The sequence below is a fragment of the Danaus plexippus genome, chromosome 11 (assembly GCF_018135715.1).
Source record: "Danaus plexippus chromosome 11, MEX_DaPlex, whole genome shotgun sequence".
In the NCBI taxonomy this organism is placed as follows: Eukaryota; Metazoa; Arthropoda; class Insecta; order Lepidoptera; family Nymphalidae; genus Danaus; species Danaus plexippus.
The window spans coordinates 5344194-5371789 of NC_083544.1; the positions used below are offsets into that span (position 1 = coordinate 5344194).

General features: G+C 41.1%; 1 protein-coding gene across 8 annotated transcripts; it reads left to right on the forward strand.

Moving 5' to 3' along the window:
• Nucleotides 1-851: 851 nt before the first annotated feature.
• LOC116765788 (uncharacterized PE-PGRS family protein PE_PGRS54-like) lies at nt 852-27074 on the forward strand. 8 transcript variants are annotated; one of them, XM_061521883.1, is made up of 51 exons: nt 852-1027; nt 8450-8624; nt 9028-9244; nt 9349-9545; nt 9715-9894; nt 10124-10303; nt 10533-10712; nt 10942-11121; nt 11350-11529; nt 11759-11920; nt 12150-12329; nt 12559-12702; nt 14025-14099; nt 14412-14522; nt 14673-14909; nt 14998-15225; nt 15310-15477; nt 15628-15828; nt 15917-16144; nt 16229-16396; nt 16547-16765; nt 16854-17081; nt 17166-17333; nt 17484-17702; nt 17791-18018; nt 18103-18270; nt 18421-18648; nt 18737-18964; nt 19049-19216; nt 19367-19603; nt 19692-19919; nt 20004-20171; nt 20322-20558; nt 20647-20874; nt 20959-21126; nt 21277-21513; nt 21602-21829; nt 21914-22081; nt 22232-22468; nt 22557-22784; nt 22869-23036; nt 23187-23423; nt 23512-23739; nt 23824-23991; nt 24142-24369; nt 24458-24685; nt 24770-24937; nt 25088-25315; nt 25404-25631; nt 25716-25841; nt 26151-27074. In XM_061521883.1, exons 1-51 carry the CDS (start codon nt 998-1000, stop codon nt 26735-26737), a joined length of 10233 nt encoding a protein of 3410 aa, XP_061377867.1. In that variant the 5' UTR covers nt 852-997; the 3' UTR covers nt 26738-27074. The 8 variants fall into 8 exon arrangements, with proteins under 8 accessions (XP_061377867.1, XP_061377868.1, XP_061377870.1 ...); XM_061521884.1 differs by having other exon boundaries at nt 11759-11914; XM_061521886.1 differs by lacking the exon at nt 12559-12702.
• The last annotated feature ends 522 nt before the right edge of the window (nt 27075-27596 follow it).

The following is a 27596-nucleotide window of genomic DNA, read 5'->3' on the forward strand; positions in this document are numbered from 1 at the left end:
GTTGGTTGTTTTTAAATTAATGACAAAATATGAAATTGTTCAGATATTATATATATATATATATATATATATATATTATTTCAATATACCTGAATGCAGAAAAATCATAAAGAAATATAATAATATACAAAAGGTTGTCTAATAAGCTCAAAACTTGAGTAGTCCTTGGGTTGTTTAAAAAATTTGCTTTCCCAGTAAAATTGTTTTAATAGGATTACGGAGCAACTTTAGACGGTAAAACTTTTTCTAACGTCACAATAATAACAGAAGACAATTATAATTTTTTATACATTTTATGTAAGAGTTATTAAAGCTGTAATTATTAACTTATAATATAGTCACACCCTAAAAAGGTTAGACCAAAAATTTTGGACATCGGATGCTTAACTTATGATTTTTGTTGGATAATATAAACATTGCACACGCTACGCCGTATAAATTGCACAGAAGAATCTATTTTGCTCACAAACGAAATGTATGTGCATATGTAATTTAATGACACTGTTGAACGAAGTAATTAGAATATTTCCATTTAAATTTTGATAAATACAAAGCTCAATGTCAAGATCAAAGTTATTTGAAATACCTACAAAATCTTAGTAATTAAAAAATTATAACTTATTTCAAACATAAATAAGCTCTAATGGTAGCTGAATAAAGACAAGAAGCTTACATGAAAAATTATGGTAAAAGGATGCAGATAGCTTTCGGCAAACAGCTATCACACACACATAGACAAATCTCCAAAAATACTCACACACACGCCGTAAACGTATGCCAAATACGTTGCGGTGTCATCGTATAGTAAGAAGTAATATAAGAGGCGCTTCTTCGAGTTTGCACAACTTAGTTTTGAAGTCAACCGCTGGTGAGCGGGGCACGTTAGCTAATTTTAGCAAGACATGAGTATAGCGGGCTCTGTGTAGAGGCCTAATTGTGTTGTTGCTGGAGCTTCTTTTATCATCTCGAATTGGCCAGCCAGGCCAAAACCCGGGCTATGGCTCCGGGACTCCTCTTTTATTTTCTGGTAAGTTTAATTAAAAAAAATAGTTTAAGTAAATAAACAATATAATAATATTAAAACCAGTTATAGTATCTCTGTACAAGTACTTAATTTATTATTATTATTCCTGAATAATAATAATAAATTAAGTAAAACCAATCAAATTAATTAAATTACTCTTGACATTGGAACTAAAATTAAAAATGTTGTCTTATTTATTAAAATTAATACGTATTAAAAATAACATTCTTTAGATGTCATGAATATTAATAAATATTCGTATTGGTGACTTAATATTTTCCGTTTCTAGAAGTTTCAATATCATGTGTAATAAATTTTAATATTATAAAAAAATATATATTTTCTATCGACCTTGACCTTATCACTTACATTGGTTTCGTCTGAGTCATAGACTACACGGTAGTCTTTATTAATTTATATTGATATTGCATACAACTAAAATATTTTCAAATCAGTCAACATTTATCTTAACTACACTAATCTTTGTTGGTATAAAAGTAGGTTTTAGAAAAAAAAAAATCACGTGTCCGTAAAGTTATCACTTAATGCTATTTTGACCAAGGTCCTATGGATATTAAATGTATAATTTGTATTATGAACATGTATTTTACTGACGTGACGCAATCATGGGTGTCGCCAACCGCTGGATGTGTAAATCTTTTCTAAGCATCTTGTTATCCAGCTTCTTGTATATCTTACAAGATTTCTTGGCTAAATAACGCCTTTGCTAGTGCAATAAATTATGATATCAAAAATTATATTTCATCAATAGCTGATAAGTTTTAATACTCTGCTTCTTCTTAATTGCTCTTTAATTTCACGTCCAAATAATAATGTGAAAAATATTCGGTGTTTAAACGAACGATAAAAAAATTATATCAGACAAAAAGACATATAAAACATTTTTTAAATTTTACATTTTACCTGACTTCTGAAATATTAAAATAATTAAATGTTCTTTATCGATGTAAAACCAACATAAAAATTCAAAGCTCCTACTAACGACTAGACAACATGTAAATACAAGAATAAAACTGAATAAGTTAACTACATATGTCGCAAAATATAAAATGTCCAATTCCAAAAGCAGGTATGTCAGGTTATAAATTTTTTCCGACTCGCAATAACAAAGGAAGATAAGCGTGTATGATGGATCCAGCCTCAATAAATCAACCAAATACAGTGTTTTCTTAAAAGCGCTAAAGTAACAATATATAAAATTGAACATCTTGTGAAATATTAAGTTACAAAAATTTCGAGTTAGCGAGAAAATTTTCGTTTTTTTTTCATCAGCCTATCGGAGCCCACTGCTGAGCAAATACCTCTTTTTACATGGAGAAGGTTAGAGCATTAATCACCACGCTTGCTCCAGGCGGATTCGTGATTTCAAACTTATAATTTGAAATTTTAAGTCCAGGTTTCCTCACGATGTTTTCCATGACCGTCCGTCTTTTTTTTGTATTTATTCATATTATTTACAGAAGCTATAACAATGCAACATTTTATAACAGTATCAAAACTGTCTTGAAAAAAGTTCCCTATACTTATTTCATTGAATATAATTAGTAAATAATGTTATTTTTATAACAACCTTTATTTATATATATATATTTAATTGAAGCTATAATCGTATCATAATATTAATCTGCAATTTAAAACTAAGTTTAGTGTAAAAAAAGTAGTTATCAAATGAACACTATAATAATAGTTAAAGATTAAAAATTACACGTTGAAAAACCATAAAACTCGCGTTCAGAAGTCATTGAAATATCAGTCTTAATTTGAGTTTAACAATCGTGTCTAAAATTTTTAACGACTTCCCATTTAAGGATATCTACTACCAGATGAAACACTAGATTTCCTTGGCGATCTTTATAATTTATTACATATTAATAACATAAAAATTTTTTGTCTAACTAATTTGAATTATTTTATTTGTCTTAAAAGGTCATAGAGCCGCATAACTCAATGTAATCTTCCGTTATCAAATTTTTTGATATTTATGAAAGATATGTTTAAATTTTATTAATGATAATGATGTTATATAATTTATGATAGAATAAAATGTTAATATCGAGAAGTGCATATTCATCACATGCAAAACGTAACTTGTGAAAACTTGATCTCCTCTAAACTGACTTATTTGAAACTAGTATGAATTCGAAAATTATTCCATTGTTAGAACGTACCTAACAAATTTCTGTTGGACAAATAAATGAACGACTATTAAGTTATAAATATGTATAATATAAACTATAAATAAATAATATAAACTAAAAAAAATAGCTATAATAATATATGTGTTTGGAGTTATAGGTGGTATATAAAACACGAGACGAAATCCAAAATATAAATTTAAAAAAAAATAATGAACCATACAATAAACCACACCTGAAAGTTTCTCGTTCACAAAAAAATACTTAAACATTTAACAATTCGGGAACAAAAAACATACATTCATGATTAACATTACGATTGTCTGAATTAAACAATGAGTTCCGTAAGAAAATAATTTATACCAAATTAATATGAAAAATTTATGAATAATCTTGTTGTGTTCAGTGTTGGTTTATACATTAATTGCGTAACATTTAATCTCTCTTATTGATTCCCTTTATTAAAACAACCTGTTGCGAGCCGGTGATGCAAGGGATATAACATAACAGGACATTGACATCGGCATCGGCATCGGATGGACAGATTTGCACAAGTATTTCCTCTTTGTGCTGTCAATCATTTAATCATTCAGTGGGCGGCATAATGACTGAATTTGACATAACTGGTTGCGTATAACGGTATCCATATAGTATTGTGACAAAACTGGGGTCGAATTCACCCATATGGGGTACTATTGAGGACTTCGTTACATAAGGGACTTTCGAATAAAAGATGAATCATATAGCAAAAACATCCAGCATTAATAAAATTACGGTGTAATTGTTAAATTTCATCCAAGTTAGAGATCCCATTTATGACAAAAGAAAACTTTAGTTTTCTGCAGTGGTTGTAAAAATGTCTGTCTCTCTTTTATTTCATCCCGCTCTAGACAAGGCTTTGACATTTTATAATTCCATTTATTAACTTGAACTTTATAACTTTAGCTGTGGAATTTTAAATAAAAAACGCGTTAGAAGGTTAGTCATGTTGAATTTAAAGTTTTATTTTAAGTTCTCAAAATATTTCCTTCAAATTGTATACCTGGGTATTATTCGCCACGATTTAGACGAGGTTGAGTCATTTCTATTTTTACATCATACGTTTTATCCAGGTTGTGAAGGTGAATGTGACAATGTAACGGTTAGAGTATATGTCTTAAAGGTTGAGGATCCACTCTAACTCACCTTTGATATCTTATATGTTCGATTGTAACGATGACGTAAGTGACTCAAACGGCATTCCAAATATATAAAATATCAAAGCTATAAAGACATCACAACAACTAAAGAAAACTAGTATAGAAAAATTATATATAATCTTCACAGCATTTGCATTTCGCTTGTGAAATGCGTTCTGGGTGTAGATCAAATGAATATTAAATTTTGAAAATTATTTATATTTAAAATTAATGCTATAGATAATTATTTAATTATTGAGGCTGATATCGAGTATTACTTCAGAAGATAGTGATTTATTCATTTGAATAAATTTTTAACAATATAATAAAATATGAAGCGACACTTAAGGTTAGAGCTTCATAGCTCTAACCTTAAGTAACCTTATTAATTATATATAGGAACCTTATTTATTTCCGAAGAAAATAGTTGTGATGCTTATTTTTTTTTTGCCTACATTTCCTGCTAAATATTAATTAAAACAACAAATACAAATTATACAGAGAACTACAGGAAATTAAATATTAAGGTAACGCGACGACACAAGTGGTTTTTATTTTAATTTATTATTAATTTCAAGGCAGACGATCAGTGTTAGCAATTTAAATGGGGTCCTTCGTTAAGCTACTCATCTTACTATAGTCTTTTTATATTTATTAGCCGTGATTTTAAATATTGATGGATTAAATGAAAGAGAACGAATGTTGCAAAAAATTATAAACCTTATGATTTATAATATAAGAAAAATGCGGTCATAGTATTAAAAATATTTAATAAATGAAAAGATTATTAAAACTGATCAGTTAATTATAACCATAATGGAATATACATGCCTTGAGAATACAATAAGCCTGAACAGAAATAATGTTTTAAAGTATATAGAACGTACAAATATAATAAAATTATATAATAACTGACGCTTCTCAAATGTTGAAATACATATTTCAATAGAAACATATATATATATATATATATATATATATATATATATATATATATATATATATATATATATATACAAGCACCAACTATACTTGTTTTCTTGACCCTTCATTTAAAATATTTTTTACTCACGTATATTTCATGTAGTATAGACATTCAAGCATAATATATTAAATGATTGAAAGTATTTAATGAGTCCAAAATTAAAAATTTGTTCAGTCTAATGAAATTTTGCATAAAAAAATATTCTTCTAAAGCTTTTTACTAACATACTTTCAATTGCAATAATTCAATGCGCAAGTGTTTTGTGAACAATCTTCCATTACTTAACTTATGTAGCAACATATACCAATATTTCATGGCCCGCGCTAAATAAATACAGATAGTATGCAACTGTTTAAAGTTGCTAACAGCGTTAGCAAAAATATGTTTACATTATTAAACATTATACCGCTTATCGTGATCAGATTCTCGCGTTAATATCTAACGATTAACATCCGTCAATGTCAACTTTAAAAATGTCCGAATATTTTAATATAGAAGAATATATTAACAAACACAAAAATTTCAAAGATCTCCATTACTTTATCGAGGTACATTGTTGATGTAATTGTGCAACTTATTGAAAAGAGAGTAAAATTTGTTACTGTTTGTACTGGCTATTAAAATCCTTTGACAATTATAGGATTGCAAAATACTACAAATATATATATAATACAATTCCATTACAACAAATATTATAGGCTTAAGAAAAATAATATCTTCTTACATCAGTTCTGGTCATACAATGAATAGGGTTGAGTTACTGTTACCGATTAAAACAGGCATAAAATATTTGAATAAAGCTGAAATAAAAATACAACTTTCGCCGCGTCTATAATATTATATTCAATAGAGCTGCCGGATCCCAGCGACCTTCAGCGTCGTTTACTGTCTAACACAACACACAAACATACATTCTCCTTATGACAAACTTCTGGCGTCACTCGCCGCACCTTGGCACTACCAAATTACAAATGATAAATGGATTTAGTGTTGATATATCTACATACACAGAAACATAAATTGCTGGTAATATTACGCAGATGAAATCACTATAGCATTTTCTCCTGGTAGTTAACTTTGACTTTCAAGCCTTAAAAAAGCTAGAACTTAAAATAGAATCATTCAAAAAAAAATCATTGTAAAGAAAAAGTAAAGAAAACCTAATTCTTTTAATTTTGTCTTAACCGCTGTTCAATTATTATTTTGTGTTTTTTGCATACAAAGACTCGGAGCAGAAAAGCCAATAAAATATTATGCAAATTTTCTGCGAGACGCCAATGTCGGAGTTATGAAAAGTTTAAAGCAGCCAAAGATTTATCTCTCAGGAAGATAAAGTTATATTCACTTCTTTTGTTACGATAAGCGATCAGACATTTTAAACAAAATTATGTATTTTTCGCTACTGTTTCTACGGTCTGATTTAAGAGTTGTTAGTATTTATTGAAATATAGAAAATGCCTTAGAGTAAAATGAATATAAAATTGAGAATAGAAATTATTATGTTACATTGTTTAAAAATAGGTGATTCTAAATAATTTTACATGTTCTCATTACTGATTAAATAAATATTTCCATAAATTTGTTTACAAACTTTCTTCTAGAAGTACTAGTAAAATGTTTTTTTTTTACATATGGACAGTTCGAACGCTACATCGTAACAAAATATTCTTGCTACGCACAACCTTTTTTTATTTACTTACAAAAAAAAATGTAATAGGCAACAAATTTTGTGTGAAATTGCAAAGCTTACTACTGTCTTAAATTATTGCCAAATACCTACGCGTGTCAACGTATCAAACTCTATTTTCTCGATTGTTGTCTTGTGTACGTGATCCTGAAACTTAAGATGGTTTGTTTGTGCCGAGGTTACGGTCAAGAACACCATGGTCGTTACTAAAATATAAACCGTCCGTGAGCCGAATTTTTAATCCGTCTTTGTATGGAAAAAGATTCGCTATTGACCTGACCGAAATCTCAAAAGTAATCCGTTTCCGTAAAATTAATGTTAATATAATCAGAATTCTGTTTTCGTAAAAAAAAATATTCTCACATAACCCTAATACATTATTAATTTTTTTGTTAGGAATTAATGTGGATCTTATCGGTATTTTACACAATATATTACATAATCAACTAATATAAGTAAGTGTGAACAGCAATTACAATGATAGTACTTAAACCAAATTATAAAAAACACTTTTCTCGTTTACATTCAACTTTTTATATATTTTTTAAACCACTTCCTAAAATAAACTACCAACAAAGTACTCAAAGAGCGCCAGCAACTTTGAGAAATAAATAATTATGAAGGTAAAACAGAAAAATCTAACATTTCTCTTCGTCTTTGCTGTTTAATGTTGTATTCGAAATGAGTTTCATAACTTCAAGTGGTATTTAACTAAGAATTAATTATGTTAACTTTTATGAGCGTCACATGGTTATGTCACTTCTTACCAATTATAGAAAAAGTTTCTTTAAGGCTGGACTAAAAGAAGAACTTTTTTATTACATATAGAGTGATAAAATACATATATAATGAGATTGCTATGTCAATAATTTTGCATTCACAGAAATTTTCTATTCACTTTTCTCTATACTTTCTAAAATTAATTAAAATCAAAAAAGGTAAATAAATAAGGTACAGGTATTGTTGCTCTTTGGAAACATTTTCTTTACAATCTAAGATTGTATAAAATATTCATAACAAACATTTTTATTTTTTGCAAATACCTTTAACAAATTTCAATGATCTATTACGTGATAAAAGTAGAGTTAGAAGTTATTTGTATTCAACAATCAATTTAATGAAATATTTGTTGATTTGTGTGACAACAACGCCCTTAAAATTCATTTTCATAGCATATTTTGTATGTTATTAAGTCACATTAACATGAATTAACATATCAACTTTCGGACTCGTGATTATAATATACAAGACCTCTTACAATTATTTATACCAAATGTAAAAAAAAATAATGAGAAGCCTCTAAACAAGTAACTTGATTTGAAAGTATTTCTGTTGCTTCATAAAGAATATAATCCATTTAATCAAGAATTGTAATGTTACATCTTTGTTATATCTGAAATAACTTATATCTGTTACTAGGTGTCTCTGGTAGTAGCGCATGCTACCGAAGATGCTAATGAAACGAGAGCATTGATTCAAGAAGACGCCCGCGAGGCTCGAGATTACGGAACGTATGGCGATAACAGTAAGGAGACCGTAGTTAATATTGAGGACGATGAAAAAACACAGTACTATGAAACCAACTACGACACTAGTGAGTATAACATATCTTTATTGTCCGATAAAGTAAGCGTTTTAAGTTATTAAAACCAAACATACCTAAACTATTATCCGTCTCTTAATTTTCCTGTATGTCATATTTAAAAAATCTCAAAACATATAAATGAAACTAGTATTTTTCGGATGAACTACACGTGATTTATTTTTGTAAAAAACTACATACTCCCGGGCAGACGAGATGTGGTGATATCTCGACTGCCCGTGATCACGGTTGCTGCAAAGTAACCGAAACGTCGGGAGTATGTAGTTTTATACAAAAAAAAATCGCGCGTAGTTCATCCGAAAAATACTAGTTTCATTTAAATGAATACTCGCGAAAATTTTAGATCTCATAATCTCAAAACATAGTCTGAATGGAATGTAAACGTACATTTTAGGTGCATACGGATTCGGTTACGATGTAGGCCCCAACGGTCAATTTCACCATGAAAATAAAGGCCCCGATGGTGTGACTTACGGTTGCTACGGCTACGTTGACCCTGACGGTTACCTTCGCGTCACACACTACGTCGCTGATAGCCACGGCTACAGAATTATAGAACCCGAAAAACCTGTGGAAGTTTTCCCAGAGGAAAACCATGAATACGATGAAAAGTACGTATACTACTCGTTACTTGTTCATTGCATATTACATATTGGAAACAGCATTCATCCTAATAATAATGAGTAGACTATTAATACATTATTCATATTTCTAGTTTGGTGACTCCGAGTCCTCTTCCTGGTCAGATAGTACCATGGAAGAAGCTATACATGCCACGAGGATGTGGTAAAACTCCTGGTGGAATTCCTCCTCGCCCTCTACCAAAACCGAAACCGACAAGCCCACCTCGTCCACCACCAGATAGCGCTGGACAAAACAGCAACCCAAAACCTGGTGTTGTGTATCCAGGAGGTAAGAATTCATTACATAAAATCGTTTTTTTTTTCTTAATAAAAATTAAATTGTCCTTAGATTAAAATTATTTTGGTATTGATGAACAAAACAATGAAAAAAATAAACATAGAGAAACACTACTTTTTGCAATGAATTTCAAAAATCGTTTACAATAAATATTCTAAAGGACAAGGTGGTTACTATCCTGGCACGCCTGGTACCTCTGGTTCCCCTGGTACACCCGGCAGCCCGGGTATACCTGGCAGACCCGGTAGCCCTGGAACCCCAGGCAGTCCTGGCGGACCCGGAGGTCCATCCGGACCATCTGGCCCAGGAGGACAAAATTCAGGCTATTACCCCGGTCAAGGTCAGTTGGTTTTTTATAAGCGCACTGAAAACTCACTTCAGTACCATTATTGTACTGGATTTCATAGTTAACTACATTCTAAATAGATATGTCGTCAAGTAATTCTAGTCTTCGTATAACTTTGAGATCAATTTTATCATGTTACGCCAAATTGACGAGGTGGGGCATTGAGATAAAAAGACAAAATTTAAGTCACTGGATTAAACATGTGCCAAATATCTATTAACAGGACAAGGTGGCTCTTATCCCGTGAGACCTGGAGCACCCGGAAGCTCTGGAGCACCCGGAAGCCCTGGAGCACCAGGAAGCCCCGGAGCACCTGGCGGTCCTGGCGGACCCGGTGGACCCGGAGGTCCATCCGGACCATCTGGACCAGGAGGACAAAACTCAGGCTATTACCCAGGTCAAGGTCAGTCGGTTTTTTATAAGCGCACTGACAACGCACTTCAATACCATTATTGTACTGGATTTCACAGTTAACTACATTCTAAATAGATATGTCATCAAGTCATTCCAGTCTTCGTATAACTTTTAGATCAATTTTATCATGTTACGCCAAATGGACGAGGTGGGGCATTGAGATAAAAAGACAAAATTTAAGTCACTGGATTAAACATGTGCCAAATATCTATTAACAGGACAAGGTGGCTCTTATCCCGTGAGACCTGGAGCACCCGGAAGCTCTGGAGCACCCGGAAGCCCTGGAGCACCAGGAAGCCCTGGAGCACCTGGCGGTCCTGGCGGACCCGGTGGACCCGGAGGTCCATCCGGACCATCTGGCCCAGGAGGACAAAACTCAGGCTATTACCCAGGTCAAGGTCAGTTGTTTTTTTATAAGCGCACTGAAAACTCACTTCAGTACCATTATTGTACTGGATTTCATAGTTAACTACATTCTAAATAGATATGTCGTCAAGTAATTCTAGTCTTCGTATAACTTTGAGATCAATTTTATCATGTTACGCCAAATTGACGAGGTGGGGCATTGAGATAAAAAGACAAAATTTAAGTCACTGGATTAAACATGTGCCAAATATCTATTAACAGGACAAGGTGGCTCTTATCCCGTGAGACCTGGAGCACCCGGAAGCTCTGGAGCACCCGGAAGCCCTGGAGCACCAGGAAGCCCCGGAGCACCTGGCGGTCCTGGCGGACCCGGTGGACCCGGAGGTCCATCCGGACCATCTGGCCCAGGAGGACAAAACTCAGGCTATTACCCAGGTCAAGGTCAGTTGTTTTTTATAAGCGCACTGAAAACTCACTTCAGTACCATTATTGTACTGGATTTCATAGTTAACTACATTCTAAATAGATATGTCGTCAAGTAATTCTAGTCTTCGTATAACTTTGAGATCAATTTTATCATGTTACGCCAAATAGACGAGGTGGGGCATTGAGATAAAAAGACAAAATTTAAGTCACTGGATTAAACATGTGCCAAATATCTATTAACAGGACAAGGTGGCTCTTATCCCGTGAGACCTGGAGCACCCGGAAGCTCTGGAGCACCCGGAAGCCCTGGAGCACCAGGAAGCCCCGGAGCACCTGGCGGTCCTGGCGGACCCGGTGGACCCGGAGGTCCATCCGGACCATCTGGCCCAGGAGGACAAAACTCAGGCTATTACCCAGGTCAAGGTCAGTCGGTTTTTTATAAGCTTACTGACAACGCACTTCAATACCATTATTGTACTGGATTTCATAGTTAACTACATTCTAAATAGATATGTCATCAAGTCATTCCAGTCTTCGTATAACTTTTAGATCAATTTTATCATGTTACGCCAAATAGACGAGGTGGGGCATTGAGATAAAAAGACAAAATTTAAGTCACTGGATTAAACATGTGCCAAATATCTATTAACAGGACAAGGTGGCTCTTACCCCGTGAGACCTGGAGCACCCGGAAGCCCTGGAGCACCAGGAAGCCCCGGAGCACCTGGCGGTCCTGGCGGACCCGGTGGACCCGGAGGTCCATCCGGACCATCTGGACCAGGAGGACAAAACTCAGGCTATTACCCAGGTCAAGGTCAGTCGGTTTTTTATAAGCGCACTGACAACGCACTTCAATACCATTATTGTACTGGATTTCCCAGTTAACTACATTCTAAATAGATATGTCATCAAGTCATTCCAGTCTTCGTATAACTTTTAGATCAATTTTATCATGTTACGCCAAATGGACGAGGTGGGGCACTGAGATAAAAAGACAAAATTTAAGTCACTGGATTAAACATGTGCCAAATATCTATTAACAGGACAAGGTGGCTCTTATCCCGTGAGACCTGGAGCACCCGGAAGCTCTGGAGCACCCGGAAGCCCTGGAGCACCAGGAAGCCCCGGAGCACCTGGCGGTCCTGGCGGACCCGGTGGACCCGGAGGTCCATCCGGACCATCTGGCCCAGGAGGACAAAATTCAGGCTATTACCCCGGTCAAGGTCAGTTGGTTTTTTATAAGCGCACTGAAAACTCACTTCAGTACCATTATTGTACTGGATTTCATAGTTAACTACATTCTAAATAGATATGTCGTCAAGTAATTCTAGTCTTCGTATAACTTTGAGATCAATTTTATCATGTTACGCCAAAATGACGACGTGGGGCATTGAGATAAAAAGACAAAATTTAAGTCACTGGATTAAACATGTGCCAAATATCTATTAACAGGACAAGGTGGCTCTTATCCCGTGAGACCTGGAGCACCCGGAAGCCCCGGAGCACCTGGCGGTCCTGGCGGACCCGGTGGACCCGGAGGTCCATCCGGACCATCTGGCCCAGGAGGACAAAACTCAGGCTATTACCCAGGTCAAGGTCAGTTGTTTTTTTATAAGCGCACTGAAAACTCACTTCAGTACCATTATTGTACTGGATTTCATAGTTAACTACATTCTAAATAGATATGTCTTCAAATAATTCTAATGTTCGTATAACTTTTACCCGTGGCGTACACACCATAGATGCAAATTAGCACTGCTTACCCTACCCATATCACAACTAAACCCACATTGGTTAATTCTTAATTACATATTTTTAATAATACATTACGGAAAACGAATTTTTACAGATATTTAATTTTTTATTTGATTCATGACTTGTTAAATTTGTAAAAAGTGCTATCTATCAACGTAAAAACTAACATTGTCAATCGGATGCTGCTAGCAGCTAGTGCCGCTTTCCAGTCAAAGTGGCCGTAAGCACAAGTACTCAGTGTATATATTCTATACAAATAATCTCAAGGACAATGTACAAATCCCGAGTTGAATGCAGGAAACATTTGCATGTGTGTGTGTGCAAAAACTATGCATATGTTAGTGTTCAAGAAGCACTGCTTCCATAACCCTACTCGTTTAAAACTTCATAGAAATTGAGTTGATTGTCAAATGATAAGGGACTATTTAATATGTCGGTTTACCATTCAGATATTTTTTTCGCCATTTTGTTACTATGGTCTTTCTAAGCGCAAGTGAATAACATTAAATAAACTAATTAGAAAATTTAGTAAAAAATTACGGAAAGTTATAGCTTCGAGCTCTGTACTAATTATTTATCTTTAACGATATTAATTACGAGTACATTTTCAATGTTGTCATTTGATGATAAAAATAAAATTATTACAAAGGGAAAGTATGTGACCAGTTTAGATTTAACTAAAAAAAGGTAAAGTTACTCGTATTAATAAAAAGTAATATGATAATTAAAATTAGCTAGCAAGTTATGTAAACACAGATACATTATTTTGTTTTCCTTGTTTGTTGTTTTAAAATAATAATTATAAGAATGTTTGGATCTCCTCTGGATATTCCGATTTAAATAACTTTCATAAGGCAGTGATCAACAGATCGTTCTAAGGTAATAGCGGGCCTCAGAGGTAGTTGATAGATTTATAAAATATATGTTAGTTCTGTTCGGACTCCTGTAACTTTATGAGCACATATTAAAAATGTCTTAGAAGAGGAAATTATTATGAATTTTTTTTTTTTCAAACATTCTGTTTACACTACCCCAAATCTCTGTGTACGCCCCTCCCTTACACATAAATTTTATCGTGTTACGCCAAATTGAAAAGGGGCATTGAGTTACATAATCAAAATATAAGTCAGCAGATTCAACATTTGCCAAATACCTATTAACAGGACAAGGTAGCTCTTACCCCGTGAGACCTGGAGCACCCGGAAGCCCTGGTGCACCGGGTAGCCCTGGAGCACCTGGTGGACCCGGTGGACCAGGAGGGCCTGGCGGTCCCGGTGGACCAACTGGACCAAATGGACCCGGCGGACCCAATGGACCGAATAGACCCAATGGACCCAATGGACCGAGTGGGCCAAATGGACCAAGTGGACCTAATCAACCTTTAGGACCTGGTGGACAAACTGGACCTGGTAAACATTTTGCAACGTTGTCTCAGAAAACTTTTACAAAATGTGGAAAATATATCTTTAACTACCCAATCCATCTGCTTACAGGACAAGGTGGATCTTACCCGGTTAGACCAGGAGCACCCGGTAGCCCGGGAGCACCAGGTGGTCCCGGTGGACCCGGCGGTCCCGGTGGTCCCGGAGGACCAGCAGGACCAAGTGGCCCTAGCACACCTCCATCGCAAGGACCTGGTAGCGGATATTATCCCGGACAAGGTAGGGAAAATACTGATTTAATTTCAATGACATATAAATTGACCGTCACTCTGCTATAGTCGTAATAAAACCAAAGTTAGTGAACAACATATTTTCTGTCTACTCTCTTTTTAATAAGATTAATTTACAACATAAAATTTCTTATTTAAGGACAAGGTGGGTACTACCCTAGCGGTCCTGGATCTCCCGGTCAACCGGGAAGTCCTGGCAGCCCCGGTAGCCCTGGCAGCCCTGGCAGCCCCGGTAGCCCTGGATCACCAGGTGGACCAGGTGGATCTTATGGACCCAGTGGACCTAGTGGACCGGTCGGACCCAATGGCCCGTATGGACCCAATGGACCGAGTGGACCAAATCAACCATCAAGCCCCGGTGGACAAATTGGACCCGGTAAGGATTTTGCAGTTTTCATTTAAGGAAACTTCTAACATATCTACATTTTTATATTTATCGACTGACCTCGATCGTCTCTTTGCAGAACAAGGTGGATCTTACCCTGTCAGACCTGGTGCACCTGGTAGCCCTGGAGCACCTGGTGGACCCGGTGGACCAGGAGGGCCTGGCGGTCCTGGTGGACCAGCTGGACCAAATGGACCCGGCGGACCCAATGGACCGAACAGACCCAATGGACCCAATGGACCGAGTGGGCCAAATGGACCAAGTCGACCTAATCAACCTTTAGGACCTGGTGGACAAACTGGACCTGGTAAACATTTTGCAACGTTGTCTCAGAAAACTTTTACAAAATATGGAAAATATATCTTTAACTACCCAATCCGTCTGCTTACAGGACAAGGTGGATCTTACCCGGTTAGACCAGGAGCACCCGGTAGCCCGGGAGCACCAGGTGGTCCCGGTGGACCCGGCGGTCCCGGTGGTCCCGGAGGACCAGCAGGACCAAGTGGCCCAAGCACACCTCCATCGCAAGGACCTGGTAGCGGATATTATCCCGGACAAGGTAGGGAAAATTATGATTTAATCTCAATGACATATATATTGACCGTCACTCTGCTATAGTCGTAATAAAACCAAAGTTAGTGAACAACATATTTTCTGTCTACTCTCTTTTTAATAAGATTAATTTACAACATAAAATTTTTGATTTAAGGACAAGGTGGGTACTACCCTAGCGGTCCTGGATCTCCCGGTCAACCGGGAAGTCCTGGCAGCCCCGGTAGCCCTGGATCACCAGGTGGACCAGGTGGATCTTATGGACCCAGTGGACCGGTCGGACCCAATGGCCCGTATGGACCCAATGGACCGAGTGGACCAAATCAACCATCAGGCCCCGGTGGTCAAATTGGACCCGGTAAGGATTTTGCAGATTTCATTTAAGGAAACTTCTAACATATCTACATTTTTATATTTATCGACTGACCTCGATCGTCTCTTTGCAGAACAAGGTGGATCTTACCCCGTCAGACCTGGTGCACCTGGTAGCCCTGGAGCACCTGGTGGACCCGGTGGACCAGGAGGGCCTGGCGGTCCCGGTGGACCAGCTGGACCAAATGGACCCGGCGGACCCAATGGACCGAACAGACCCAATGGACCCAATGGACCGAGTGGGCCAAATGGACCAAGTGGACCTAATCAACCTTTAGGACCTGGTGGACAAACTGGACCTGGTAAACATTTTGCAACGTTGTCTCAGAAAACTTGTACAAAATGTGGAAAATATATCTTTAACTACCCAATCCGTCTACTTACAGGACAAGGTGGTTCTTACCCGGTTAGACCAGGAGCACCCGGTAGCCCGGGAGCACCAGGTGGTCCCGGTGGACCCGGCGGTCCCGGTGGTCCCGGAGGACCAGCAGGGCCAAGTGGCCCTAGCACACCTCCATCGCAAGGACCTGGTAGCGGATATTATCCCGGACAAGGTGGGGAAAATTATGATTTAATTTCAATGACATATAAATTGACCGTCACTCTGCTATAGTCGTAATAAAACCAAAGTTAGTGAACAACATATTTTCAGTCTACTCTCTTTTTAATAAGATCAATTTACAACATAAAATTTCTGATTTAAGGACAAGGTGGGTACTACCCTAGCGGTCCTGGATCTCCCGGTCAACCGGGAAGTCCTGGCAGCCCCGGTAGCCCTGGCAGCCCCGGTAGCCCTGGATCACCAGGTGGACCAGGTGGATCTTATGGACCCAGTGGACCGGTCGGACCCAATGGCCCGTATGGACCCAATAGACCGAGTGGACCAAATCAACCATCAGGCCCCGGTGGACAAATTGGACCCGGTAAGGATTTTGCAGTTTTCATTTAAGGGAACTTCTAACATATCTACATTTTTATATTTATCGACTGACCTCGATCGTCTCTTTGCAGAACAAGGTGGATCTTACCCCGTCAGACCTGGTGCACCTGGTAGCCCTGGAGCACCTGGTGGACCCGGTGGACCAGGAGGGCCTGGCGGTCCCGGTGGACCAGCTGGACCAAATGAACCCGGCTTACCCAATGGACCGAATAGACCCAATGGACCCAATGGACCGAGTGGGCCAAATGGACCAAGTGGACCTAATCAACCTTTAGGACCTGGTGGACAAACTGGACCTGGTAAACATTTTGCAACGTTGTCTCAGAAAACTTGTACAAAATGTGGAAAATATATCTTTAACTACCCAATCCGTCTACTTACAGGACAAGGTGGTTCTTACCCGGTTAGACCAGGAGCACCCGGTAGCCCGGGAGCACCAGGTGGTCCCGGTGGACCCGGCGGTCCCGGTGGTCCCGGAGGACCAGCAGGGCCAAGTGGCCCTAGCACACCTCCATCGCAAGGACCTGGTAGCGGATATTATCCCGGACAAGGTGGGGAAAATTATGATTTAATTTCAATGACATATAAATTGACCGTCACTCTGCTATAGTCGTAATAAAACCAAAGTTAGTGAACAACATATTTTCAGTCTACTCTCTTTTTAATAAGATCAATTTACAACATAAAATTTCTGATTTAAGGACAAGGTGGGTACTACCCTAGCGGTCCTGGATCTCCCGGTCAACCGGGAAGTCCTGGCAGCCCCGGTAGCCCTGGCAGCCCCGGTAGCCCTGGATCACCAGGTGGACCAGGTGGATCTTATGGACCCAGTGGACCGGTCGGACCCAATGGCCCGTATGGACCCAATAGACCGAGTGGACCAAATCAACCATCAGGCCCCGGTGGACAAATTGGACCCGGTAAGGATTTTGCAGTTTTCATTTAAGGGAACTTCTAACATATCTACATTTTTATATTTATCGACTGACCTCGATCGTCTCTTTGCAGAACAAGGTGGATCTTACCCCGTCAGACCTGGTGCACCTGGTAGCCCTGGAGCACCTGGTGGACCCGGTGGACCAGGAGGGCCTGGCGGTCCCGGTGGACCAGCTGGACCAAATGAACCCGGCTTACCCAATGGACCGAATAGACCCAATGGACCCAATGGACCGAGTGGGCCAAATGGACCAAGTGGACCTAATCAACCTTTAGGACCTGGTGGACAAACTGGACCTGGTAAACATTTTGCAACGTTGTCTCAGAAAACTTGTACAAAATGTGGAAAATATATCTTTAACTACCCAATCCGTCTACTTACAGGACAAGGTGGATCTTACCCGGTTAGACCAGGAGCACCCGGTAGCCCGGGAGCACCAGGTGGTCCCGGTGGACCCGGCGGTCCCGGTGGTCCCGGAGGACCAGCAGGACCAAGTGGCCCTAGCACACCTCCATCGCAAGAACCTGGTAGCGGATATTATCCCGGACAAGGTAGGGAAAATTATGATTAAATTTCAATGAAATATAAATTGACCGTCACTCTGCTATAGTCGTAATAAAAACAAAGTTAGTGAACAACATATTTTCTGTCTACTCTCTTTTTAATAAGATTAATTTATAACATAAAATTTCTGATTTAAGGACAAGGTGGGTACTACCCTAGCGGTCCTGGATCTCCCGGTCAACCGGGAAGTCCTGGCAGCCCCGGTAGCCCTGGCAGCCCTGGCAGCCCCGGTAGCCCTGGATCACCAGGTGGACCAGGTGGATCTTATGGACCCAGTGGACCGGTCGGACCCAATGGCCCGTATGGACCCAATAGACCGAGTGGACCAAATCAACCATCAGGCCCCGGTGCACAAATTGGACCCGGTAAGGATTTTGCAGTTTTCATTTAAGGAAACTTCTAACATATCTACATTTTTATATTTATCGATTGACCTCGATCGTCTCTTTGCAGAACAAGGTGGATCTTACCCCGTCAGACCTGGTGCACCTGGTAGCCCTGGAGCACCTGGTGGACCCGGTGGACCAGGAGGGCCTGGCGGTCCCGGTGGACCAGCTGGACCAAATGGACCCGGCGGACCCAATGGACCGAATAGACCCAATGGACCCAATGGACCGAGTGGGCCAAATGGACCAAGTGGACCTAATCAACCTTTAGGACCTGGTGGACAAACTGGACCTGGTAAACATTTTGCAACGTTGTCTCAGAAAACTTTTACAAAATGTGGAAAATATATCTTTAACTACCCAATCCGTCTGCTTACAGGACAAGGTGGATCTTACCCGGTTAGACCAGGAGCACCCGGTAGCCCGGGAGCACCAGGTGGTCCCGGTGGACCCGGCGGTCCCGGTGGTCCCGGAGGACCAGCAGGACCAAGTGGCCCAAGCACACCTCCATCGCAAGGACCTGGTAGCGGATATTATCCCGGACAAGGTAGGGAAAATTATGATTTAATCTCAATGACATATAAATTGACCGTCACTCTGCTATAGTCGTAATAAAACCAAAGTTAGTGAACAACATATTTTCTGTCGACTCTCTTTTTAATAAGATTAATTTACAACATAAAATTTTTGATTTAAGGACAAGGTGGGTACTACCCTAGCGGTCCTGGATCTCCCGGTCAACCGGGAAGTCCTGGCAGCCCCGGTAGCCCTGGCAGCCCTGGCAGCCCCGGTAGCCCTGGATCACCAGGTGGACCAGGTGGATCTTATGGACCCAGTGGACCTAGTGGACCGGTCGGACCCAATGGCCCGTATGGACCCAATGGACCGAGTGGACCAAATCAACCATCAGGCCCCGGTGGACAAATTGGACCCGGTAAGGATTTTGCAGTTTTCATTTAAGGAAACTTCTAACATATCTACATTTTTATATTTATCGACTGACCTCGATCGTCTCTTTGCAGAACAAGGTGGATCTTACCCCGTCAGACCTGGTGCACCTGGTAGCCCTGGAGCACCTGGTGGACCCGGTGGACCAGGAGGGCCTGGCGGTCCCGGTGGACCAGCTGGACCAAATGGACCCGGCGGACCCAATGGACCGAATAGACCCAATGGACCCAATGGACCGAGTGGGCCAAATGGACCAAGTGGACCTAATCAACCTTTAGGACCTGGTGGACAAACTGGACCTGGTAAACATTTTGCAACGTTGTCTCAGAAAACTTTTACAAAATGTGGAAAATATATCTTTAACTACCCAATCCGTCTGCTTACAGGACAAGGTGGATCTTACCCGGTTAGACCAGGAGCACCCGGTAGCCCGGGAGCACCAGGTGGTCCCGGTGGACCCGGCGGTCCCGGTGGTCCCGGAGGACCAGCAGGACCAAGTGGCCCAAGCACACCTCCATCGCAAGGACCTGGTAGCGGATATTATCCCGGACAAGGTAGGGAAAATTATGATTTAATCTCAATGACATATATATTGACCGTCACTCTGCTATAGTCGTAATAAAACCAAAGTTAGTGAACAACATATTTTCTGTCTACTCTCTTTTTAATAAGATTAATTTACAACATAAAATTTTTGATTTAAGGACAAGGTGGGTACTACCCTAGCGGTCCTGGATCTCCCGGTCAACCGGGAAGTCCTGGCAGCCCCGGTAGCCCTGGCAGCCCTGGCAGCCCCGGTAGCCCTGGATCACCAGGTGGACCAGGTGGATCTTATGGACCCAGTGGACCTAGTGGACCGGTCGGACCCAATGGCCCGTATGGACCCAATGGACCGAGTGGACCAAATCAACCATCAGGCCCCGGTGGACAAATTGGACCCGGTAAGGATTTTGCAGTTTTCATTTAAGGAAACTTCTAACATATCTACATTTTTATATTTATCGACTGACCTCGATCGTCTCTTTGCAGAACAAGGTGGATCTTACCCCGTCAGACCTGGTGCACCTGGTAGCCCTGGAGCACCTGGTGGACCCGGTGGACCAGGAGGGCCTGGCGGTCCCGGTGGACCAGCTGGACTAAATGGACCCGGCGGACCCAATGGACCGAATAGACCCAATGGACCCAATGGACCGAGTGGGCCAAATGGACCAAGTGGACCTAATCAACCTTTAGGACCTGGTGGACAAACTGGACCTGGTAAACATTTTGCAACGTTGTCTCAGAAAACTTTTACAAAATGTGGAAAATATATCTTTAACTACCCAATCCGTCTGCTTACAGGACAAGGTGGATCTTACCCGGTTAGACCAGGAGCACCCGGTAGCCCGGGAGCACCAGGTGGTCCCGGTGGACCCGGCGGTCCCGGTGGTCCCGGAGGACCAGCAGGACCAAGTGGCCCTAGCACACCTCCATCGCAAGGACCTGGTAGCGGATATTATCCCGGACAAGGTAGGGAAAATTATGATTTAATCTCAATGACATATAAATTGACCGTCACTCTGCTATAGTCGTAATAAAACCAAACTTAGTGAACAACATATTTTCTGTCTACTCTCTTTTTAATAAGATTAATTTACAACATAAACTTTTTGATTTAAGGACAAGGTGGGTACTACCCTAGCGGTCCTGGATCTCCCGGTCAACCGGGAAGTCCTGGCAGCCCCGGTAGCCCTGGCAGCCCTGGCAGCCCCGGTAGCCCTGGATCACCAGGTGGACCAGGTGGATCTTATGGACCCAGTGGACCTAGTGGACCGGTCGGACCCAATGGCCCGTATGGACCCAATAGACCGAGTGGACCAAATCAACCATCAGGCCCCGGTGCACAAATTGGACCCGGTAAGGATTTTGCAGTTTTCATTTAAGGAAACTTCTAACATATCTACATTTTTATATTTATCGATTGACCTCGATCGTCTCTTTGCAGAACAAGGTGGATCTTACCCCGTCAGACCTGGTGCACCTGGTAGCCCTGGAGCACCTGGTGGACCCGGTGGACCAGGAGGGCCTGGCGGTCCCGGTGGACCAGCTGGACCAAATGGACCCGGCGGACCCAATGGACCGAATAGACCCAATGGACCCAATGGACCGAGTGGGCCAAATGGACCAAGTGGACCTAATCAACCTTTAGGACCTGGTGGACAAACTGGACCTGGTAAACATTTTGCGACGTTGTCTCAGAAAACTTTTACAAAATGTGGAAAATATATCTTTAACTACCCAATCCGTCTGCTTACAGGACAAGGTGGATCTTACCCGGTTAGACCAGGAGCACCCGGTAGCCCGGGAGCACCAGGTGGTCCCGGTGGACCCGGCGGTCCCGGTGGTCCCGGAGGACCAGCAGGACCAAGTGGCCCTAGCACACCTCCATCGCAAGGACCTGGTAGCGGATATTATCCCGGACAAGGTAGGGAAAATTATGATTTAATCTCAATGACATATAAATTGACCGTCACTCTGCTATAGTCGTAATAAAACCAAACTTAGTGAACAACATATTTTCTGTCTACTCTCTTTTTAATAAGATTAATTTACAACATAAACTTTTTGATTTAAGGACAAGGTGGGTACTACCCTAGCGGTCCTGGATCTCCCGGTCAACCGGGAAGTCCTGGCAGCCCCGGTAGCCCTGGCAGCCCTGGCAGCCCCGGTAGCCCTGGATCACCAGGTGGACCAGGTGGATCTTATGGACCCAGTGGACCTAGTGGACCGGTCGGACCCAATGGCCCGTATGGACCCAATAGACCGAGTGGACCAAATCAACCATCAGGCCCCGGTGCACAAATTGGACCCGGTAAGGATTTTGCAGTTTTCATTTAAGGAAACTTCTAACATATCTACATTTTTATATTTATCGACTGACCTCGATCGTCTCTTTGCAGAACAAGGTGGATCTTACCCCGTCAGACCTGGTGCACCTGGTAGCCCTGGAGCACCTGGTGGACCCGGTGGACCAGGAGGGCCTGGCGGTCCCGGTGGACCAGCTGGACCAAATGGACCCGGCGGACCCAATGGACCGAATAGACCCAATGGACCCAATGGACCGAGTGGGCCAAATGGACCAAGTGGACCTAATCAACCTTTAGGACCTGGTGGACAAACTGGACCTGGTAAACATTTTGCAACGTTGTCTCAGAAAACTTTTACAAAATGTGGAAAATATATCTTTAACTACCCAATCCGTCTGCTTACAGGACAAGGTGGATCTTACCCGGTTAGACCAGGAGCACCCGGTAGCCCGGGAGCACCAGGTGGTCCCGGTGGACCCGGCGGTCCCGGTGGTCCCGGAGGACCAGCAGGACCAAGTGGCCCTAGCACACCTCCATCGCAAGGACCTGGTAGCGGATATTATCCCGGACAAGGTAGGGAAAATTATGATTTAATTTCAATGACATATAAATTGACCGTCACTCTGCTATAGTCGTAATAAATCCAAAGTTAGTGAACAACATATTTCCTGTCTACTCTCTTTTTAATAAGATTAATTTACAACATAAAATTTCTGATTTAAGGACAAGGTGGGTACTACCCTAGCGGTCCTGGATCTCCCGGTCAACCTGGAAGTCCTGGCAGCCCCGGTAGCCCTGGCAGCCCTGGCAGCCCCGGTAGCCCTGGATCACCAGGTGGACCAGGTGGATCTTATGGACCCAGTGGACCTAGTGGACCGGTCGGACCCAATGGCCCGTATGGACCCAATAGACCGAGTGGACCAAATCAACCATCAGGCCCCGGTGGACAAATTGGACCCGGTAAGGATTTTGCAGTTTTCATTTAAGGAAACTTCTAACATATCTACATTTTTATATTTATCGACTGACCTCGATCGTCTCTTTGCAGAACAAGGTGGATCTTACCCCGTCAGACCTGGTGCACCTGGTAGCCCTGGAGCACCTGGTGGACCCGGTGGACCAGGAGGGCCTGGTGGTCCCGGTGGACCAGCTGGACCAAATGGACCCGGCGGACCCAATGGACCGAATAGACCCAATGGACCCAATGGACCGAGTGGGCCAAATGGACCAAGTGGACCTAATCAACCTTTAGGACCTGGTGGACAAACTGGACCTGGTAAACATTTTGCAACGTTGTCTCAGAAAACTTTTACAAAATATGGAAAATATATCTTTAACTACCCAATCCGTCTGCTTACAGGACAAGGTGGATCTTACCCGGTTAGACCAGGAGCACCCGGTAGCCCGGGAGCACCAGGTGGTCCCGGTGGACCCGGCGGTCCCGGTGGTCCCGGAGGACCAGCAGGACCAAGTGGCCCAAGCACACCTCCATCGCAAGGACCTGGTAGCGGATATTATCCCGGACAAGGTAGGGAAAATTATGATTTAATCTCAATGACATATAAATTGACCGTCACTCTGCTATAGTCGTAATAAAACCAAAGTTAGTGAACAACATATTTTCTGTCTACTCTCTTTTTAATAAGATTAATTTACAACATAAACTTTTTGATTTAAGGACAAGGTGGGTACTACCCTAGCGGTCCTGGATCTCCCGGTCAACCGGGAAGTCCTGGCAGCCCCGGTAGCCCTGGCAGCCCTGGCAGCCCCGGTAGCCCTGGATCACCAGGTGGACCAGGTGGATCTTATGGACCCAGTGGACCGGTCGGACCCAATGGCCCGTATGGACCCAATAGACCGAGTGGACCAAATCAACCATCAGGCCCCGGTGCACAAATTGGACCCGGTAAGGATTTTGCAGTTTTCATTTAAGGAAACTTCTAACATATCTACATTTTTATATTTATCGACTGACCTCGATCGTCTCTTTGCAGAACAAGGTGGATCTTACCCCGTCAGACCTGGTGCACCTGGTAGCCCTGGAGCACCTGGTGGACCCGGTGGACCAGGAGGGCCTGGCGGTCCCGGTGGACCAGCTGGACCAAATGGACCCGGCGGACCCAATGGACCGAATAGACCCAATGGACCCAATGGACCGAGTGGGCCAAATGGACCAAGTGGACCTAATCAACCTTTAGGACCTGGTGGACAAACTGGACCTGGTAAACATTTTGCAACGTTGTCTCAGAAAACTTTTACAAAATGTGGAAAATATATCTTTAACTACCCAATCCGTCTGCTTACAGGACAAGGTGGATCTTACCCGGTTAGACCAGGAGCACCCGGTAGCCCGGGAGCACCAGGTGGTCCCGGTGGACCCGGCGGTCCCGGTGGTCCCGGAGGACCAGCAGGACCAAGTGGCCCTAGCACACCTCCATCGCAAGGACCTGGTAGCGGATATTATCCCGGACAAGGTAGGGAAAATTATGATTTAATTTCAATGACATATAAATTGACCGTCACTCTGCTATAGTCGTAATAAAACCAAAGTTAGTGAACAACATATTTTCTGTCTACTCTCTTTTTAATAAGATTAATTTACAACATAAACTTTTTGATTTAAGGACAAGGTGGGTACTACCCTAGCGGTCCTGGATCTCCCGGTCAACCGGGAAGTCCTGGCAGCCCCGGTAGCCCTGGCAGCCCTGGCAGCCCCGGTAGCCCTGGATCACCAGGTGGACCAGGTGGATCTTATGGACCCAGTGGACCGGTCGGACCCAATGGCCCGTATGGACCCAATAGACCGAGTGGACCAAATCAACCATCAGGCCCCGGTGCACAAATTGGACCCGGTAAGGATTTTGCAGTTTTCATTTAAGGAAACTTCTAACATATCTACATTTTTATATTTATCGACTGACCTCGATCGTCTCTTTGCAGAACAAGGTGGATCTTACCCCGTCAGACCTGGTGCACCTGGTAGCCCTGGAGCACCTGGTGGACCCGGTGGACCAGGAGGGCCTGGCGGTCCCGGTGGACCAGCTGGACCAAATGGACCTGGCGGACCCAATGGACCGAATAGACCCAATGGACCCAATGGACCGAGTGGGCCAAATGGACCAAGTGGACCTAATCAACCTTTAGGACCTGGTGGACAAACTGGACCTGGTAAACATTTTGCAACGTTGTCTCAGAAAACTTTTATAAAATGTGGAAAATATATTTTTAACTACCCAATCCGTCTGCTTACAGGACAAGGTGGATCTTACCCGGTTAGCCCAGGAGCACCCGGCAGCCCAGGAGCACCAGGTGGTCCCGGTGGACCCGGCGGTCCCGGTGGTCCCGGAGGACCTGGTGGACCAAATGGACCCGGTCAAGGTGGGTTGAATATATATGCTTATAATTTTTAATGCTTATAAGTATTACTAGAATCTGACACTTTATTCTTACCTGCTTTCATAACCTAGGATCCAGTAGTACGAATCAGCCATCATGAGTTAACCTTACACTTTTCTTCTCAAATTAAGATTAATTCAAAATAGGCATTGATCTCTCCAAATTGAATTGCGTACTAGCAATGGAGAAGCAGCAACTAGACACGATTTCAAAACATGCATATTTTTATATTTATAAACAAAAAAATTAAAAGTGTATATTTTTTAAATATTTTTTTTAATGTTATTTCAGTTCCCGATTCCGTCGGTGCACCTTCCGGAACAGGTGTTCAACCACCAGTTTACCCCCCGCCCAGTCAGCAGCCGCCATTCCCTATATATGTTATACCATATCCATTGCCGATCGTGCCAAGCCCCGCATCATGTCCCTGTTATCTCTTGAATCCAGGCCAAAATAATCAACAATCTTCTCCACAAATGCAGTATAACCAATACCCTTACCAAGGGTACCAACCTTATGGCATTATAGGGTTCATACCAGTCGTATTCGTTCCCAACTGTCCTGGAAATAATACTGGTATGCAAACTGCGCAACAAAACTTCCCTAATGCTGTATCTGTTCCCTATAATTGTGGCCAATGTCAAGCGTCGAATGACATTTACCGGTACTTCGGAAGATTAAATGGAGGACGTAGCATTGAAATGAACGACTTAAAAGAAATCAAATCTCTACCAGAACTGGAGAATCTCTTGAAGAATCAAATTAAACCTCCAAGAAAGAGTTTAAGGAGGATAGCCGTGAATGCCAGAGTTCTGGACGACATGACGAACGACAAGAAAAATAAAAAGAATTTGATAATTAAGGCGAAAGAAGATTAACGATATCACTTTGTGATGCATTAGTATATATATTTAGACTATATATTATTACAGAATGAATTTTGAAATCGTCCGACAATACTTGGACGCTTTCAAAATAATTTTAGTTGAGGTAAACTTATATTTATTTACTTTTATTTATCAGAATGGCTGATTAAACACTATTATACTATGAAGTAGCTTATCACTGTTCATATGTCTGTTACTGCCAAGTATGTAATATTTACATCTTCAATTTATGCTCAACTCAAATACTTTTTTTATATTCTTTGTAAAAATTACTATAATGTAGTTGGAAGTCTTAAAATGCATAAATATTAAACGAAATAATTTTAAACTGTCTTTTATTTCACGCTTCGGTTAAAACCATATTATTTTATATTTTATACCAGGGAACGTCAGCCGTAGCACTATCCATTCACTTTAGTTGTGATCCTGCATAAATCATAATGTGCATTTAGTCTTCATATTAATTATCCATACCCTTGTTTTTGGCTTGTGTCTGTGAGAGGAAAAATGTATTTTCCAAACGCAGTGTATGGTGTGAGAGATTAACAATAATCTTAAAATAATTGATCACGTACAATAATTACACAAACATGGAGTAATCATTCTAAACGGGATTAATAAGTATATTTTAACTATTTTAAAGAATTGGCAAATAATTACCGGAGCTATATATATTAAATCAAATTTTTAATTGCATATTTTTAGTAGTTTCATTTAACAGTATCTAGGTATTTGAAATTAATGTAAATCAGGCCGTATAAGCAGAATCTACTGTATAATAAAATATAAACGAAAACCAATCAGGTTTTTAGCGAGTGTTAAAATAATCTGTAACAAGAATTCAATTTGT

Coding starts and splice junctions, on each gene's coding strand:
- LOC116765788 (XM_061521883.1), top strand. CDS start 998: ATGGCTCCGGGACTCCTCTTTTATTTTCTG. Junction 11,530..11,758: donor AGGCTATTACCCAGGTCAAG/GTCAGTCGGTTT, acceptor ATCTATTAACAG/GACAAGGTGGCTCTTACCCC. Junction 11,921..12,149: donor AGGCTATTACCCAGGTCAAG/GTCAGTCGGTTT, acceptor ATCTATTAACAG/GACAAGGTGGCTCTTATCCC.